Here is a 19,892-nt window from a genome sequence, read left to right on the forward strand (position 1 = left end):
TAATGGGTAACTATTCTTCCCACCGATACCAATGGGGCACTATTCCTCCACCTGACATCAATAAGGCACTATTCTTTCCCCTGGTTCCAAAGTTTACTCCTACAGACACCAGGACAATCTCTACTCCCAATGGCCACAGTCCAGCCCCCCTAAAGTCTGAAAGACAGAAACCCTGCCCTTTGGTTAGAAAGTTTGGAGACCCATGGATGGATAGATGAATCTCCCTCTGCGGTTATTATATTCTGACAACTGGCTCCCCTGCATCTGATTGAATAAAGCTGCTTTTCAGCCGACATTTTTCTGCCTCGCTCCTTTGATTTTTCAGTGCCAGGCAAGAGGTGGTCAACAGGGCCACCCACTGAGTGAATTTCATTTGGTTCCCCAGGAACTGACAGAGATTCATACAGAGTATGGCCCGCTTTAAGAAAAAGGGCTCTGTAATAGCCTTGTTTTTTCAGAGTATAGTTTGGAGGATGAGGGATGGTTGGTTGGTAAGGACACAAGATATTTTTGCTCCAGCTTTCAAAAACAGAGACTCAGTTTCTATTTTACATTTCAAATAACAAAGACAAGGTCTGATAATTATTTATATACTCTTTCATTCTCGGCCGTCAGCTTTTACCAAAGAACTGTTTCTTGCTTGATTAAAAATGATCAAAGAGTTCCTGCAAACAAAAAAGTCAAAACAGAACACGAATGCCGCGTACACACAACCGGACTTTCCGTCAAAAAAGGTCAGATGGAATCATTCCGTCGGACATTCCGATCGTGTGTGGGCTTCATCGGACTTTTTCTTTCTAAAATTCTGACGGACCTAGAAATAGAACATGTTTCAAATCTTTCCAACAGACTTGATTCCTATCGGGAAAACCGCTCGTCTGTATGCCAAGTCCGACGGACCAAAAATGACGCAAGGGCAGCTATTGGCTACTGGCTATTGAACTTCCTTTTCTAGTCCCGTCGTACGTCATCACGTTCTAAACGAACGGACTTTGGTGTGATCGTGTGTAGGCAAGTCTGTTTCAGCGGAACTCCGTCGGAAAGACCGTCGGAGCCTATTCTGACGGAGAGTCCGGTCGTGTATACGTGGTATTACTAAAAACAGTAAATGCTTAACCACTTGACGACCGCCTCACGCCGATGTACGTCGGCAAGGTGGCACGGACAGGCAAAATCACGTACATGTACGTGATTTGCCTTCCGCGGGTGGGGGGTCCGATCGGTCCCCCCCCCGGTGCCCGAGGCGGTCGCCATTTGTTCCCGGGCGATGAGAGGTGAGGGGGCGGCCATCCATTGTTGGCCACCCCCTCCCGATCGCTCCCGGCGAATGAAAATGCTTCCTTTCCCTCTGTAATGTAAACAGAGGGAAAGGAAGTGATGTAATCTCGCCTCGAGTCGGTCTTTTTGATCCGACGCTGAGGAGAGAAGACATCCAAGTAAGTCTGCACAACACTACACATTCAGTAGAACACGCCAGGCACACTTGTCACCCCCCATCACCCCCCGATCACCCCCCGATCACCCCCCTGTACCCCCTGTCACTCTGACACCAATAGCATTTTTTTTTTTTTTTGCATTGGTGTCAGTTTGTGTCAGTTAGAAGTGTTAGGGCAGTTAGGTTAGCCCCCTTTAGGTCTAGGGTACCCCCCCTTAGGTCCAGGGTACCCCCCTAACCCCCCCTAATAAAAGTTAACCCCTTGATTACCCCCCGTCACCAGTGTCGCTAAGCGATCGTTTTTCTGATCGCTGTATTAGTGACACAGGTGACGCTAGTTAGGGAGGTAAGTATATAGGTTCGCTGTCAGTGTTTTATAGCGACAGGGACCCCCATATACTACCTGCTAAAGGTTTTAACCCCCTGATTGCCCCCTAGTTAACCCTTTCACCAGCGATCACCGTATAACTGTTACGGGTGACGCTGGTTAGCTAGTTTGTTTTTTGTAGTTTATTACAGTTTATTACAGTTTATTATAGTTTATTATAGTTTTAGGGCACCCGCCGTTTATTACCCTATAAAGGTTTAACCCCCTAATTGCCCGGCGGTGATAGAAGTTAAGTTTTTAGGATCAGATAAGGTCTGCGTCGCCCCAGGCAGCGTCAGGTTAGCGCCAGTACCGCTAAAACCCACGCACGCAGCATACACCTCCCTTAGTGCTATAGTATCTGAACGGATCGATATCTGATCCGATCAGATCTATACTCCTCAGCAGTTTAGGGTTCCCTGAAACGCAGTGTTAGCGGGATCAGCCCAGATACCTGCTAGCACCTGCGTTTTGCTCCTCGGCCCAGCCCTGCCCAGCCCACCCAAGTGCAGTATCGATCGATAACTGACACTTACAAAACACTAAGCACACATAACTGCAGCGTTCGCAGAGTCAGGCCTGATCCCTGCGATCGCTAACAGTTTTTTGGTAGCGTTTTTATACAGTCGCCAACAGTCAGGAGCTTTTTTGCCTGTGAGTCTCACTAGTGTACCCCTAAATTTAGAGGCCAAAATGGCAAATCGAAGGTACACTAGTGAAGAGGCCTACACGTTTCTGAGTATGACAGATAGTGAAGAGGAAGTCACTCATCTGTCAAGTTCAGGCTCAGAATACGAACCTGTAGAGGACAGCGGCTCCATGACAGATAGCTCTGACGACAGAGTTGTGGTCCCTGCTAGAGTCAGGCGTACCAGACCCCATTCTTCTTTTTCTGTCCTTGAAGTGCAAGAACCGCAGGGCTCTCGTATGGAGCAGAGAAGTACTAGCGCCGCTATTCCTTCTGGTGAACTGGCAAGCACCAGTGGCCTAGTACACCCTGGTCGTACATCCAGCACTGCAGTATCACGTGGTGACGTGGCGAGTCCCATAAGTGCAGTTCAAGCTGGCGAGGTGGCAAGCACTAGTAGTGTCCCGCTGCCACCAAGAAGACAAAGACAGGCCCGTCGTGCCCATAGTGCCCTTCCTGCTGCATTGGCCAATCCGAATTGGGAACCTTCCACTTCTGCAGCACCCGTACTTCCCCCTTTCACTGGCCAACCCGGAATTCAGGTGGAAACAGTTGACTTTACGCCACTGGATTTTTATTCACTGTTTTTCACCGAAGATCTCTATAGATCTATTGTGGACCAAAACAATTTATACGCTGGTCAACACATCGCCGCTAATCCCCAGTCCTCCCTTGCCAGAGATTGGAGACCAATTACGGTCTCCGAATTTAAGACCTTTCTGGGCCTTTCCCTCCTCATGGGGTTGAATAAAAAGAGTAAGTTGCGGTCATATTGGTCCACTGACCCAATTTACCATTCACCCTTGTTCTCTGCTTCCATGGCCAGGGCACGAAACGAGCAGATTTTGCGGTTCATGCACTTCAACGACAATGAACTCTGTCGTCCTCGTGGAGACCCTGCATACGATCGGCTCTACAAAATTCGGCCCCTCGTAAACCACTTCAACCAACGTTTTGCAGACTTGTTTACCCCCCATCAAGTTGTCTGCGTTGATGAGTCCCTGATTAAGTTTTCTGGCCGCTTGTCATTCAAACAGTACCTTCCCAGCAAGCGTGCCAGATACGGGGTCAAGATGTATAAGCTCTGTGACAGGGCCACAGGCTATACATGTAGATTTATGGTTTACGAGGGCAAAGATAGTCACGTAGAGCCGACAAACTGCCCTGACTACATAGGAAGCGCTGGCAAGATAGTGTGGGACTTGGTGTCACCCTTATTCGGAAAGGGGTACCACTTGTACGTGGACAATTATTATACGAGCGTGCCACTTTTTAGTCACTTGTTTGATCAGCAGATTGGAGCATGTGGCACCGTGCGACCTAATCGCCGGGGCTTTCCCCAGCGGCTTGTAGATTCCCGTCTTAGGCTGGGGGAGAGAGCCTGCTTGCAGTGTAATAATTTGCTCGCTATGAAGTGGAGGGACAATAAGAATGTTTTCGTTCTCACCTCCCTTCATGCAGACACGACGACCCAAATTTCTACGGCGACTGGTGTTGTGGAGAAACCCCTCTGTGTCCACGAATACAACCTTAATATGGGAGGGGTGGACCTCCAGGACCAGTTGTTGGCGCCGTACTTAGTTGCCCGTAAGGCCAGACGCTGGTACAAAAAAGTGTCTGTATACTTATTTCAATTGGCTTTGCTGAATGCTCATGTGCTATACAGAGCTTCAGGACAGACTGGATCCTTCCTTAAATTCCAGGAAGAGATCGTCAGAGCCCTTCTGTTTCCAGACGGTGCTCTACCTCACCTTCCCCAACCAAATGCAGTAAGCCGGCTGCATGAGCGGCATTTTCTTTATGCCATCCCGAGTACCCCTACCCAACGAGCCCCCCAAAAAAGATGTCGTGTCTGTAGCAAGCGCGGATTTAGGAGTGACACCCGGTCTTATTGTCCCTCCTGTCCTGGCAATCCTGGTCTTTGCATGGGTGAATGCTTTGAACGCTACCATACATTAGTTGAGTATTAGCGTAGGGTTCAGCACTGCACAGACTAGGCACACTAACACAGGGTCTCCCAAGATGCCATTGCATTTTGAGAGACCCAAACCTGGAACGAGTTACAAAAGTTAAAAGTTACTAAAAAAAAGTGTAAAAAAAAAAAAAATTAAAAAAAAATTTAAAAAAATAAAAACAAAAAAAAATATAAAATAAAAAAAACAAAAATAGTTGTTGTTTTATTGTTCTCTCTCTCTCTATTCTCTCTCTATTGTTCTTCTCTTTTTTACTCTATTCTATTCTGCAATGTTTTATTGTTATTATGTTTTACCATGTTTCCTTTTCAGATTTTTCATACTTTACCGTTTACTTTGTTTTGTTGGTAACCATTTTATTGTTTTCAGGTACACCATTCAGTTGCAGCGCGGATTTATTTATCTTGACAGCAACAGCGTTTGCTCCCACGATATCTAAAGCCGTGACTCCAGCGCTGTCGGAGGTGATTTCACCACCACAGTTACATACTTCAGCATATATGCCGAAGCGTGGGGGCAGCAGTGGGTGGAGGAGCAATTTGCTCCTGCCTTTTGTGGGAGGATGCCCCCATGCTTCGGCATATATATATATTTTAGGCACAGGTTGCGTTAAATGTTTTATTTTTTACTATGTTTTTTTTTTGTATTTGCTTTGCAGGTATGGTAAGTCTTACTGTTATACTGTAATGTTACTTTGTTTTATTGTTAACCATCATTTGCTTAGCAGGTACGCCATTCAGTTGCAGCGCGGATTTATTTATCTTGACAGCAACAGCGTTTGCTCCCACGATATATAAAGCCGTGACTCCAGCGCTGTCGGAGGTGATTTCACCACCACAGTTACATACTTCAGCATATATGCCGAAGCGTGGGGGCAGCAGTGGGTGGAGGAGCAATTTGCTCCTGCCTTTTGCGGGAGGATGCCCCCATGCTTCGGCATATATAAATGGTGCATGTATGCCCATCATTAGAAGTGGGTGGATGAAGGGAGGTATTCTAATGGTGGGCATACCCACCGATCAATATCTTTTTTTCGTTCAGCCCACAGGCTGCATGAAAAAAAAGTTTACAATATATGCCTAACAAGGACCAGCAACGTACTGGTATGTTGCTGGACTTTGAGTGGTTATACCAGAATGATGCCTGCAGGTTTAGGTATCATCTTGGTATCATTCTTTTCAGCCAGCGGTCGGCTTTCATGTAAAAGCAATCCTAGCGGCTAATTAGCCTCTAGACTGCTTTTGCAAGCAGTGGGAGGGAATGCCCCCCCCTCCCCCACCGTCTTCCATGTTTTTCTCTGGCTTTCCTGTCCCAACAGGGAACCTGAAAATGCAGCCGGTCATTCAGCCAGCTGACCATAGAGCTGATCAGAGACCAGAATGGCTCCAAACATCTCTATGGCCTAAGAAACCGGAAGCTACGAGCATTTCATGACTTAGATTTCGCCGAATGTAAACAGCGCCATTGGGAAATTGGGAAAGCATTTTATCACACCGATCTTGGTGTGATCAGATGCTTTGAGGGCAGAGGAGAGATCTAGGGTCTAATAGAGCCCAATTTTTTAAAAAAAGAGTACCTGTCACTACCTATTGCTATCATAGGGGATATTTACATTCCCTGAGATAACAATAAAATTAATTAAAAAAAAATAAAAATGAAAGGAACAGTTTAAAAATAAGATAAAAAAGCAAAAAAATAATAAAGAAAAAAAAAAAAAAAAAAAAAAAAAAAAAAAGCACCCCTGTCCCCCCCTGCTCTCGCGCAAAGGCGAACGCAAGCGTCGGTCTGGCGTCAAATGTAAACAGCAATTGCACCATGCATGTGAGGTATCACCGCGAAGGACAGAACGAGGGCAGTAATTTTAGCAGTAGACCTCCTCTGTAAATCTAAAGTGGTAACCTGTAAAGGCTTTTAAAGGCTTTTAAAAATGTATTTATTTTGTCGCCGCTGCGCGTTTGTGCGCAATTTTAAAGCATGTCATGTTTGGTATCCATGTACTCGGCCTAAGATCATCTTTTTTTATTTCATCAAACATTTGGGCAATATAGTGTGTTTTAGTGCATTAAAATTTAAAAAAGTGTGTTTTTTCCCCAAAAAATGCGTTTGAAAAATCGCTGCGCAAATACTGTGTGAAAAAAAAATATGAAACACCCACCATTTTAATCTGTAGGGCATTTGCTTTAAAAAAAATATATAATGTTTGGGGGTTCAAAGTAATTTTCTTGCAAAAAAAAATTATTGTTTCATGTAATCAAAAAGTGTCAGAAAGGGCTTTGTCTTCAAGTGGTTAGAAGAGTGGGTGATGTGTGACATAAGCTTCTAAATGTTGTGCATAAAATGCCAGGACAGTTCAAACCCCCCCCAAATGACCCCATTTTGGAAAGTAGACACCCCAAGCTATTTGCTGAGAGGCATGTCGAGTCCATGGAATATTTTATATTGTGACACAAGCTGCGGGAAAGAGACAAATCTTTTTTTTTTTTTTTTTTTTTTTTGCACAAAGATGTCACTAAATGATATATTGCTCAAACATGCCATGGGAATATGTGAAATTACACCCCAAAATACATTCTGTTGCTTCTCCTGAGTATGGGGATACCACATGTGTGGGACTTTTTGGGAGCCTAGCCGCGCACGGGACCCCGAAAAACAAGCCCCGCCTTCAGGCTTTCTAAGGGCGTAAATTTTTGATTTCACTCTTCACTGCCTAGCACAGTTTCGGAGGCCATGGAATGCCCAGATAGCACAACCCCCCCCCAAATTACCCCATTTTGGAAAATAGACACCCCAAGCTATTTGCTGAGAGGTATAGTGAGTATTTTGCAGACCTCACTTTTTGTCACAAACTTTCGAAAATTGAAAAAAGAAAAAAAAAATACATTTTTTTTGTCTTTCTTCATTTTCAAAAACAAATGAGAGCTGCAAAATACTCACCATGCCTCTCAGCAAATAGCTTGGGGTGTCTACTTTCCAAAATGGGGTCATTTGGGGGGGTTTTGTGCCATCTTGGCATTTTATGGCCTTCAAAACTGTTATAGGAAGTGAGGAGTGAAATCAAAAATTTATGCCCTTAGAAATCCTGAAGGCGGTGCTTGGTTTTCGGGGCCCCTTACGCGGCTAGGCTCCCAAAAAGTCCTAAACATGTGGTATCCCCATACTCAGGAGAAGCAGCAGAATGTATTTTGGGGTGTAATTCCACATATGCCCATGGCATGTTTGAGCAATATATCATTTAGTGACAACTTTGTGCAAAAAAAAAAAAAAAAAAAGTGTTACTTTCCCGCAACTTGTGTCAAAATATAAAATATTCCATGGACTCAACATGCCTCTCAGCAAATAGTTTGGGGTGTCTACTTTCCAAAATGGGGTCATTTGTGGGGGTTTTGTGCCATCTTGGCATTTTATGGCCTTCAAAACTGTGATAGGTAGTGAGGAGTCAAATCACAACATTACGCCCTTAGAAATCCTGAAGGCGGTGCTTGGTTTTCGGGGCCCCATATGCGGCTAGGCTCCCAAAAAGTCCCACACATGTGGTATCCCCATACTCAGGAGAAGCAGCTAAATGTATTTTGGGGTGCAATTCCACATATGCCCATGTCCTGTGTGAGAAATATATCATTTAGTGACAACTTTGTGCAAAAAAAAAAAAAATTGTCACTTTCCCGCAACTTGTGTCAAAAAAGAAAGTATTCCATGGACTCAACATGCCTCTCAGCAAATAGCTTGGGGTGTCTACTTTCCAAAATGGGGTCATTTGGGGGGGTTTTGTGCCATCTGGGCATTTTATGGCCTTCAAAACTGTGATAGGTAGTGAGGAATGAAATCAAAAATTTATGCCCTTAGAAATCCTGAAGGCGGTGATTGGTTTTCGGGGCCCCGTACGCGGCTAGGCTCCCAAAAAGTCCCACACATGTGGTATCCCCATACTCAGGAGAAGCAGCTGAATGTATTTTGGGGTGCAATTCCACATAGGCCCATGGCCTGTGTGAGCAATATATCATTTAGTGACAACTTTTTGTAAATATTTTTTTTTTTTTTTTTTTTTTGTCATTATTCAATCACTTGGGACAAAAAAAATAAATATTCAATGGGTTCAACATGCCTCTCAGCAATTTCCTTGGGGTGTCTACTTTCCAAAATGGGGTCATTTGGGGGGGTTTTGTACTGCCCTGCCATTTTAGCACCTCATGAAATGACATAGGCAGTCATAAACTAAAAGCTGTGTAAATTCCAGAAAATGTACCCTAGTTTGTAGACGCTATAACTTTTGCGCAAACCAATGAATATACGCTTATTAACTTTTTTTTTACCAAAGACATGTGGCCGAATAAATTTTGGCCTAAATGTATGACTAAAATTGAGTTTATTGGATTTTTTTTATAACAAAAAGTAGAAAATATCATTTTTTTTCAAAATTTTCGGTCTTTTTCCATTTATAGCGCAAAAAATAAAAACGGCAGAGGTGATCAAATGCCATCAAAAGAAAGCTCTATTTGTGGGAAGAAAAGGACGCAAATTTCGTTTGGGTACAGCATTGCATGACCGCGCAATTAAAAGTTAAAGTGATGCAGTGCCAAATTGGAAAAAGACCTCTGGTCCTTAGGCAGCATAATGGTCCGGGGCTCAAGTGGTTAAATTAAGAGGGGAAAAAAAAAAAATCAGCTTTGGCTGCAATACTCGTCTTTAATCCAAAACAGACTCCTATGGCACTCCAATTCTAGGCAAATGAAGGGTAGCATCATTCAAACAGCTTCATCAGCACCCAGAGTATTACTGCACTGAATGGAGATCAAAACTCAACCCACCAACACAACCGGAGAAGAAGTGAATGAACCTATGATATCATCAGGCTGGCCATGAGACCATTGGAAACAGGTATGTATGTATATACTGTATACTGTGTCTATACAGTATATTGATGGGCCCTACATCATTAGGGTGTCTTGCGGGTGTGGACTTGATTTGTATTGGATTACAAAGTAGGCTTTGCCAGCTTGTTTAATACCAACAGCCAGCAGACATGTACTGGCCATCGGGACTACCGGGAGTTTCCCGGTGGGCCGATGGCTCAGTGGGCCTGTTTCAGTGACAGACAGCCTGTCAAAATAATGGATGCGCGGCCCGTGCAGCCATTATTTTGAGCACTGCTGTACTTCCGGCCCTACCATGGGACCGAGGCGGCAATTTAGGGGTGGACTTGGCCGGGATGGTGGGAGTTGGCTGGGTGCTTTAGTGTTTCACTGCCGGCCCACCCACCACCTGTAGCACAGAGCACTTCCTTTTGCCGCTGCGATAGGTTACTGTAAGGTCACGCACGCTTGTGGGCAGGGAAATCCTCCGACGGCCGCTGCCGCTCCATCCCTGATGTCAGCGTGTGGGCAGTGGGTGACAGCCGGTGTTCTGCCGAGAAAGTTCCGCTCGGCGGATAAGGACCCCGTAGGACCCAGTAGGATCCGGCGGAAATAGCCGAAGCGGAATAGCTGAAAATCAGCTGTACACGGCGCCTGTAAGAGGGCCCCTCGCGGGCTTGCTTCGCTCGCCACGCTTCGGGCACGGCCTCGCTTCGCTCGGCTCTTTTTGATTCCCTCTCTAGGTCCACTTGGATGGTGGGGAAGGAACCTGTACCTAGGGCGCAGGCGCCGAGTACAGCTGATTGAAGAGTTTGAGCTTCGGCTATCTCCGGCGGCTGACAGTAGTTCGTACTGCGCAGGCGCTGTGCCTGCGCAGTACAGGGGGGAACTTATCCGCCGAGGTAACTTTCTCGGCAAGACACCGGCTCGGCTGCCCTAGAGGAGAGGATTCGCACACTGCTCCTCAGCCAGCTTGTGACAAACGCTGCTTCTCCCGCCCCTCTCTCCCTGCCCATGCGTTGCATCTATGAAGAGCAAGAGGGAGCAGGAAGATTAAACAAGCAGCCAACAGCCACATTAAAGCCCCCCCCACCACGCAAGTGAGTTAGGTGAGCACTGACCAGACCCGGGCCCCTCTCTCTCTCTCTCTCTCTGCCCCCTTCTCTCTCTGCCCCTCTCTTTCTCTCTCTGCTTCTCTGCCCTCTTCTCTCTCTCTCTGCCCCTCTCTGCCCTCTTCTCTCTCTCTCTCTGCCCTCTTCTCTCTCTCTCTCTCTGCCCCTCTCTGCCCTCTTCTCTCTCTCTGCCCCCTTCTCCCTCTCTGCCCCTCTCTGCCCCCTTCTCCCTCTCTGCCCCTCTCTGCCCCCTTCTCCCTCTCTGCCCCTCTCTGCCCCCTTCTCCCTCTCTGCCCCTCTCTGCCCCCTTCTCTCTGCCCCCTTCTCTCTCTCTGCCCCTCTCTGCCCCCTCTCTCTCTCTGCCCCCTCTCTCTCTCTGCCCCCTCTCTGCCCCCTCTCTCTCTCTGCCCCTCTCTCTGCCCCCTCTCTGCCCCCTCTCTCTCAGCAGGTGACGGTGACAAGTGACACACTGCATTTGGTGGCAGGTGACGGTGGCATGTGACAAATTGCATCTGGTGGCAGGCGGCGGGGGGCATGTGGCATGCTGCATCTGGTGGCAAGTGACACGCTGCATCTGGTGGCAAGCGACGGTGGCAAGTGACACGCTGCATATGTTGGCAGGCAATGGTGAGACGCTGCATCTGGTGGCAGGCAATGGTGAGACACTGCATCTGGTGGCAGGCAATGGTGAGACACTGCATCTGGTGGCAGGCAATGGTGAGACACTGCATCTGGTGGCAGGCAATGGTGAGACACTGCATCTGGTGGCAGGCGGCGGTGGCAAACAACATTCTGCATCTAGTTGCAGGCAATGGTGACACACTGCATCTGGTGGCAGGTGACAAGCTCAGGGTTCCCACTGATTCTGCATTCTGGTGAGTTGAACTATTTCATTATATATTACAATGTAGTAATAGAAATAATGTGATTTGATCATCCTGACACCATATTAAGCATGGTATCGGGATGTTTTCAGTGCTAGCACCAGCCATTCACTCGACAAATCACCCCCACCGCTGAATTCCCTGTCAACCCTGAGACTACATCCCCCCTGGTCCTTGGCAAAATTGTCCTTGAATGGCAGTCTGGAAATGTGGTCACCCTACCAGGGGGCAAGGTGGCAATTTCCCCCCCGGCCGCTCTGATGCCCCATACAAAGGCCGCACCGCTTCCCTTTAGATCCATCCCAAACTCAATAAGTATCCATATTGCGCATTTGCATATAGTTTTATATACTGTTTTGGTGCATGTTTGCAAAAATAAAGTGGGCCGGTCTGGGTGAAGTCCAGGGCCAAATTTTTGTCCCAGTCCAGCCCTGACAGCCAGCTTCGTACTTCACTTCAAATCAAGTCCGCATCTCTAGTTCTTTTTTTTCTGGGTTTGGATCTTTAAAATATTGAAAAGTCTTGATGAAGTCTTTTTGTTACCATGCTTGCTTGTGTGGAAATGTGCACAGGAGCATTGCATGGAAGTCTGCACGTGCCGATGCATGTGCATTCAATTCCAGAACAGGTGCCAAATGCTCTATTTAAAAGGAAGGAATATTGATAGGTGGTTGCTGGATGATCTTCAGCTAGTCCATGATCCCTACTCTCGTGTGTCCTGTTCTCATCTTTATCCTGACTTCCAATTATTGACTCAGCCTGCCCTGTGATTTCCCCCTGTCTGATTCCTAATTGTGGCTCATTTAGAGACCTTGTTTCTACCGATCCATCGTGTATGACCCTGGCTTTGCCTTTTGACCACTCCATTATCTCCAACCCTACTGACCTCCCATGTATGAGCTCAGCTTGGCTCCAGACCAGAACATCGCAAACCCTTCCCGTGAACCCACTGAGACTCCCATATCTTGGCTAGAGAGCTACCCTGCTGACCACCTCCAGAAGCAGCCACCAGCGAACTGGACTTTCAGCACTCACACCACTTTGTGCCTTGCACTGTCTGTCACCACCTTCAAGGGTGTTTGCATCAAAAACCGCAAGGGAAGCCCCCTTATCACTTTGGCCTGTAAACAGGTGCGTGATTGTTTTGTAACCCCTGAAATATGTTGGCTCGTTTTATAGTTTATCAATGCTAATAAATAAATTAGAGCTTGAACTTTTGCATTGGTTTAGCCCTGAAATTTATATTACATAGAAAATTAGACCTGGGGAGATTTATCTTACCTTTATCACTGGTCTCTGCAGCGGCAGTCCTTCCACTGTCTGGTATTCTGGATTCTGCATGAGCCACTGATTTTTCCAAAGCCAGCTCAGCCTGGTGAAGCTTTCCAGCCTCCGAGAAGGCCATCTCCATCCGGATGTCATTGCCTTGGACCTCATAGAAGAGCCCTGCGTGATACACAGAGAAGGAGGTTCTCCTAAGTCATACAAGCCTGACTGCTCTAGAACAATTAGCTAAAAAAGGGAAACTGCTGGAACTATTATTTCCAGAATTGGAAAAATACCAAAATACTGGTGCCTTAAGATATAGTTTAGAACACACAGACGGATCCCCCACCCCTTCTTACTTCGAATTCTTACAAATTTTGCACCCCATGCTATGCCACTGACGAATGACCTGATTTACACTATATAGCCTGAGGTTTGTGAGCTCCTGACCATCACATGTGTATGAGTTCGTTTGGCATTCCACTCCAAAACCATGGGCGTTAATATTGCGTTTCCCCCAGTTTTGCAGCTTTAAAAGCCCTCACTCTACTGAGAAAGCTTCCCAAAAGATTTTGAAGTGTGTCTTCGGAAAAAACAAGTACATACCTAGCACAGTCCAAGCCAAGACACTGCTCGGATGAACACAAGTTGCGTCTTCAAAAAACACCTCGGCATCCTCATTGTTATCCAACAGAACAGCTACCATACCACACAGGAGCAAACTGTATATAGAAGAAATAGTATTACCACATGTGCACAACCCAGCCACTAGAGGGCAGACATGCATGATTATTCTAAGGGCCCTTGAACACACAAAAATGAGAACAATGTGGGTTATCTATTCAGATGGTGGTTGCTCTGGAGTGTTGGTTACCTGTGTAAATGTTGCCGGTTTAAAAGCAAGGCCTCGTGGAAGCATTGCCGAGCTTTGATAATATCACCAACCAAAAGGCTGAAACTTCCATACTCCAACCAATGATCAGGAGACTGACGGTCACGAGCCAATCTCTACAGGGGAATAACAAAAACATAAGGGACATGTTTATGGCTCCCACTGATCAGATACACTGGATTATCTAACAGGAAATTAAGATGCTAATATACACATTCCCTTTGATTTTTATAGTGGGAAAAAAGGTGCAGCGGTGCAGCGTGGTGTGTTTGCAAACAACACTCAGAAGCCATTTGCAAAGAAAAAAAACTTGTAATAATATAGAATCCAATAATTGACAACGAACCCAGTGGGAAGGCACCTGACTGGGAACATTAAAAGAATACAACAGCGTTGTGTAGTGGAGCAGGTCTCAGATGTGCCGACTGTGGCCTGGCTGGTCTATAGCCAAATGGGAAGGTTTCCAGAAAGGACGATGTGTCCCTATCCTTTCTCTATACGTCTGGAACCTCTCCCTGTCACTAATCATTGTCCCTGTCAGACGTGTGACCTGTCCCTACACACACGCTAAATGCGTGCCAAGCCTGGGAGCCAAATAGGTTCTGCCTGACCCAAGATGGCTGCCAGAGTCACATGGGGCAATCAGATAGCTTCCCCAGAAACCCAGGAAACCATAAAGGAACCAAGTTCTCATTTAATTCCCCTCCAACTGCAATGCTGCTGCAGTCGAGTGTCATCTACAGTGGAGAAAATAGACTGCACCTGCCTACATGTGTCTGGCACAAGAAATTATGGAGCATACCTGCTCCTCTATACCCAGAAGTACCAGGTATTTTATTTTCTACAGGCTCCCAGAGCAGTGGGTGATTGATAGAAAAGTGGGTATGTGTCACTAGAGAGTGGGGAAGTGTTTTAGGATACCTACATGGGCACAGTACGGGTTGCTTTAAAAGATTTGCCATATTATCACACCTTGCCCTAAAGTGGCAACAGCCCATTGATCCTTTCTCCTCAATAATCTATTAAGTTAGCATCACACTTTTTGCCCTTAGGTTCTTATGATATAGACCTCTCCAGTGGAAGGAAGCAGGCCAATACATAACGAACAGCAGTGGTTAATAGATCTGATCCCAAACAGTGATAGATTCAGACTGAATTTTATACATTTGGATGTCCTAAGCAAAATTCAAATTTCATTTGTTATATTTGGCGGGTGGTTTCCCCAAACAGCTCAGGTTTTTTCTTTCTTATATGTTTCTGCTGTTGCCTGGACACTTTTAGTTTGACTGCCATTGCTGTCAGGTCTCATCCTTCTATCTTAGTACCCATGGTAGATATTTTTAAGGGTTTCCAGGGCTGCTAAGAACTGCTTTTTTTTCCAGTCTACGTCCCAATCTTTAAATTTTTCAGCCCCATCATTTTGTCAAGAAGGACTACCAGGAGAGCTTTTCAAAAATTTGGCCAAACCACACCATAAAGAATTCTCAGTCTCTAGATGCTCACTCTAGTAATCAGAACTGTGGCCTTTAGAAATGGGGAATCTAATAGAAAGACGAGATTGTGCCACTCCAGGTGAGAACAATCCTCCCTCTGACGACCGGGTGCAGGTCCAGTCCATGATCTGTGTGGATAGCCAATAAAGAAAGTGACCGTTGACCTCACTCCAAGATGTAGAGGGTAAAAAATGTTTCTTTATTCTAAATGCAGACACATAACATCAAGATCACAACGACACTGTGTCTGTGGCATTGTCATCTTGATGTTATGTGTCTGCATTTAGAATAAAGAAACATTTTTTACTCTCTACATCAGTGGTTCTCAACCTGGGGGTCGAATGACGATTTGCCAGGGGTCACTGAATCCTGGGCCGTTCCTGAAGCCCACGCTGCTTTCCCAGCCTTTTCACAGACACCCAGCTGGGCTGTTCCTGGAGCCCGCGGCCGCCCACTCAGCCTCTTCGCAGCCGCCCATTTAGTTCACGGCATGGCTGAGGGGCAGAGACTAGAGGTCAGCTGACTGGTGAGGAATGTGAAGTGGGAGGGGCTGGAGGAGACCCCATCTCCTGATTTTGGCATAGGAGTCACTGCTACGAGACACCACAAAGTCGGAGACACAGTGAGTAACACTACCTGTGTATATAGTTGCCATTAAAAGTCTCCACTACAGTTCTCAGATCAGCAGATGACCTTGATTAAGAGCACCTAAGTTGGCGGATCAGAACTCCCCCCAGCACTGCCACTCATCCCACTCTCCCCACCAAGGAGTAACAGAAGGAATAAAAACAGAGAATACATGGAAGGAGAGAGGAAAAGAGGGGGATTAACAAAGAAAAAGGGAGAGAAAGATGGCTAGAGAGAGGAATGGGGAAAAAAACAAGAAATTAGCATAGAGAGAGATAAAAGGGAAAAAAAGGAGAACAAAGAGAAAGAGCGGTACATCCTAAAATGTACCATAAGGGGTTTTAATACTGTACGAGTGGAGGGGACTCAGGGAGCGCTAAATGTCCGTGGGTTAGGGGTGCAAATTACTTGTCTTGCGTGCTGACAACCCACACTACGAAAATAATGTTAGGGGTCCCCACAACTTGGGAGGTCTTATCAAGGAGCCACGGCACTAGGAGGTTGAGAACCACTGCTCTACATCTTGGAGTGCAGTCAACGATCACTTTCTTTAGCAATGGTGCCTAAGGTTCAGCTCCACCCAAAAAGTTGCATGGGTACATTGTATATGTTATATGGAACCTATAACTATCTACCATCTTATTATATCTGTAATGTTTTTGGGTACATGTGGTTGTTGTGTGACCCTGAACCCACCCTTTTGTGGTTGAAATAAAATATTTGAAAAAAAAGAAGAAGTTGTATAAATTGTGTAAGGTCTCCCCATGTTTGTTCGGATCAGTATTTCTCAACTTTTTTAGTTGTGGCACCATTTAAAGTATGCAAATTCTCAAGGCACCCCAGACTAAAATGTAAATGTTACTTATCAATGGAAAACCTGAGCCTGAGATTATGCACACAACCACATTGATGAAATTACCTTCACAACAGAAGCCCCTATTTCCATCAGAGGTCCTCCCATCACATCATTGTTCCACTTCACATCAGATGCCCCATCATATTAGAGAGCCCCCTACACATCACAGTCCCCCCATTACATCAAAGGGCCCCCCCTCGTCACCATAGTCAAAGACCTTCTATCACATCAGAGCCCCCCATCACATCAGAGTCTCCCCATCACCACAGAGTTCCCCGCTGGATCACAAAGACCTCTAATCCATCTCTGATCCAGGACAAACTGGGTCTCGTGCTCACGGCACACAAGGGGAGCCCAGAAGGTGCCCTAGTTGTAAAACACTAGTTTTGTTTTCCATTTGGTTGCTCTGCTTTCCTCCCAAGATCATACTGGTTGGTTTCTGGGATCTTGGAAAGTATGGACCTATATGAGTTTGGCGGGGATAAATACCCGATGTCAGTGTATGTTCTTTGCAAAGAGCCTCTGTGACCAAGCCCCGGTGAGCGGGGCGAAACATATGAGGGAGATGTGGTTGAAGCAACACTGGCTGAGGCCACATTCATCTACATACTACTGTACTGGCTTGGTGAGTAGTACCCTTTCTTCTCTTTGACTTTGCAAAGAATTGTAGAATATGCTGTTAATTATAATATCATACAAAACACTTCCTTACCTCCTTATAATACATCTCAGCTAGATTGTAATCTTCATTCATCTCTGCTTCCTTGGCAAATCGCAGCAGCTGTTCTGTATCTGTCATAGGATCGGGGGGCGTCTCTTCTTTGTCATCAAACAGGGTCTAGGGGATGAAATAAAGAGAGGCTCACCCATTGCCAACTGAATTGATGTGCTCCAAACTTTTGAAATATCTGGTGTAAACCAATGTAATTGTTCACGTTTCCTACTTCCCATATGTTTCTTCCCAGACCTCAGTGTTTCTTACCTTATTCAGAGCAATGTGCATCTGATCTACCAGGTAAATGTACAGCTCACTCAGGAATGCCTGCAGCTGGTCACGGTTCTCAAAAGCTGTGGTCCTCAGGTACTTCTCCCTGACAATCTTCACCACTGCGTGCTACACAAAAGATTTCATCATGGTTATATCTGAAAAATATTTTATTTCATCCATTTCTAAATCATGGCACCATGCCGAACAGATCGTTAAGCCCTAACCAACGCATTTCATTTAGAATATATGTCATCTGGGGACCGTAGGTTTCCGGTTTGTTGTTCACAAGTATATATTTTAATTTGATCTATTTATTAGTTTATGTGCAATTGATTATTTTCTATGATTTTGGTTGATATGAGCTAATGTGATCTGACTCATTACTTTGGGGAATTTTGCACAATTTAAAGGGCTAGCGCAACACCTTAGGAAAGGTTTTGTATAAAATTTCATTAGCATGTTAATCAAGGTAAAGAGATGAATCAGGAAGGCAAATTACAAGCAGATTAAAAATCAGCTTTAAAAAAGGCTTCTTGGCTTTCATGTGTATCAGGGTACGGAGAATAGACCCCCTTCCCAAACTCTTGAGCTTCCATTATTTGAATTTTTGTTGGTCAAGCCAGACACATTTTGTGACTTTGAACCTGAAATGGGTGCCTGTTCCTTTTATTTCTACTGTTTCTACCTTGATTTGTTCCTTGAAAGCAAAATATTTTCCAGAGCAGTTTAACTCATAGTTGAGCTGACATTTCTGTTCTTCTAGAACTTGGGGATCCACCTCCACCCCACTGGCAGCTTGTTGACCGAACAGATCGCAGTATTCCTCCAAAATGGCCTTCGTTATGCTGGTGACCTGGCTCTGATAGTCAGAAACTGCCTGCAGAATTCAGAGAGACACAAGGGATGGTTAAAGAGGAACTCCAGGCAACCAGCTAAATGCACAGTTGAAATGCAAAAATCTTTTTATCTGTCTAACCCATGCTGAAACCATGTGATATATTTTAGCTCCTAAGTGTGCATTGGATTTAAATTAGCAGAGATAAATCCAAACCCCAGCAAATGTTTTTAAATTCATTTTGGATAGAGCAGGGTCAGGTTTTTATTTTATGGAGATTGTATGGGCAGGAAGCGAGGGGAGTCTCCCCAATGGGCTCAGGGAAAGAATTACAAATCTGATAAATGAGAAATATTTATTTATCCCTACTTTATCCAAAATGTAAAAAAATGGTTATGCCTTAAATTAGTGGTCTTCAAACTGTGGCCAACAGGCCAGATGAGGCCTTCTACTTGCATTTATCTGGCCCTTGGGGCACTAATCCTCCCACTGATATGAGGCACTATTCTTCCAACCAACAATGAGGCACCATTCCTTTCACTGACACCAATGACGAGGGATCATTCTTTCCATTCTTCCACTGACACCAACATTAGGGCACAATTCCACCCACCACTGATACCCAATGATGGGGCACAATTCTTTCCACTGACACCAACATTGGGGCATAATTCCTCCTAATTAGATCCAATGATGGGACACTATTCCTTTCACTGATACTAAAGATGGGGCACTACTCTTTCCCCTAACACCAACGATGGGGCCCTATACCTTCCACTGACACCAACGATGGGGCACTATTCCTTCCACTGACATGAATGATAAAACACTATTCTTTCCACTGACACCAATAATGGAGCACTATTCCTCCCAATGACACCAATGATGGAGCAATATTAAGAATTTTTTTATTCCCATTGAACACCAAGCTTAGGGCATTGTTTACTCCCACTGATGCTAGGTCATTTTCTACTCCCACTGACCACAGTTTAACCCCCCTAAAGTCTGAGGGACAGTAAACTGCTCCTTTGTTTTGAAAGTTTGGGGATCCCTGCTTTAAAGACAAAGTGCACTTATCCTTTTTTGCCCCTTTGCCCTGACCTAACCTAACCCAACCTCTCCATTCCATAGACTCTTACGTGCCTCAATCCATCGGCCGTGATATCAGGTGTTTTTTTACATCCAGTGCCACAAGTCTTTCCCATCCTGGTCATGCCTACACAATACAGCCCCAGAGACTTATGCTAATGCCCCTATGGCAAAGATTATCGGGGATAACCTCAGGGATGTCTTTGAGGCTGTAATGTGCAGGCATGGCTAGGACAGTGGAGACTAATGCCCTGTACACACGGTCGGATTTTCCGACGGAAAATGTGTGATAGGACCTTGTTGTCGGAAATTCCGACCGCGTGTAGGCTCTTCTACACACGGTTTGAGAGCAGGCTATAAAATTTTCCGGCAACAAAATCCGTTGTCGGAAATTCTGATCGTGTGTACACAAATCCGACGCACAAAGTGCCACGCATGCTCAGAATAAATAAAGAGATTAAAGCTATTGGCTACTGCCCCGTTTATAGTCCCGATGTACGTGTTTTACGTCACCGCGTTCAGAATGATCGGATTTTC

The 19,892-nt window shown here is 45.5% G+C and overlaps 1 protein-coding gene across 2 annotated transcripts in view; it reads right to left on the bottom strand.

Moving 5' to 3' along the window:
- Nucleotides 1-19,892, bottom strand: part of CFAP70 (cilia and flagella associated protein 70) — an 87,154-nt gene that overhangs the window by 27,951 nt on the left and 39,311 nt on the right. For both annotated transcript variants that reach the window (XM_073636289.1, XM_073636288.1), the window contains exons 15-20: nucleotides 18,117-18,308; nucleotides 17,426-17,557; nucleotides 17,156-17,281; nucleotides 13,450-13,583; nucleotides 13,182-13,297; nucleotides 12,591-12,755 (exon numbers count right to left, since the gene is read on the bottom strand). In XM_073636289.1, the coding sequence (XP_073492390.1) occupies nucleotides 12,591-12,755; nucleotides 13,182-13,297; nucleotides 13,450-13,583; nucleotides 17,156-17,281; nucleotides 17,426-17,557; nucleotides 18,117-18,308 (865 nt within the window). The remainder of the gene's footprint in view (nucleotides 1-12,590; nucleotides 12,756-13,181; nucleotides 13,298-13,449; nucleotides 13,584-17,155; nucleotides 17,282-17,425; nucleotides 17,558-18,116; nucleotides 18,309-19,892) is intronic.

Source organism: Aquarana catesbeiana, linkage group LG06, assembly GCF_042186555.1.
Source record: "Aquarana catesbeiana isolate 2022-GZ linkage group LG06, ASM4218655v1, whole genome shotgun sequence".
NCBI lineage: Eukaryota > Metazoa > Chordata > Amphibia > Anura > Ranidae > Aquarana > Aquarana catesbeiana.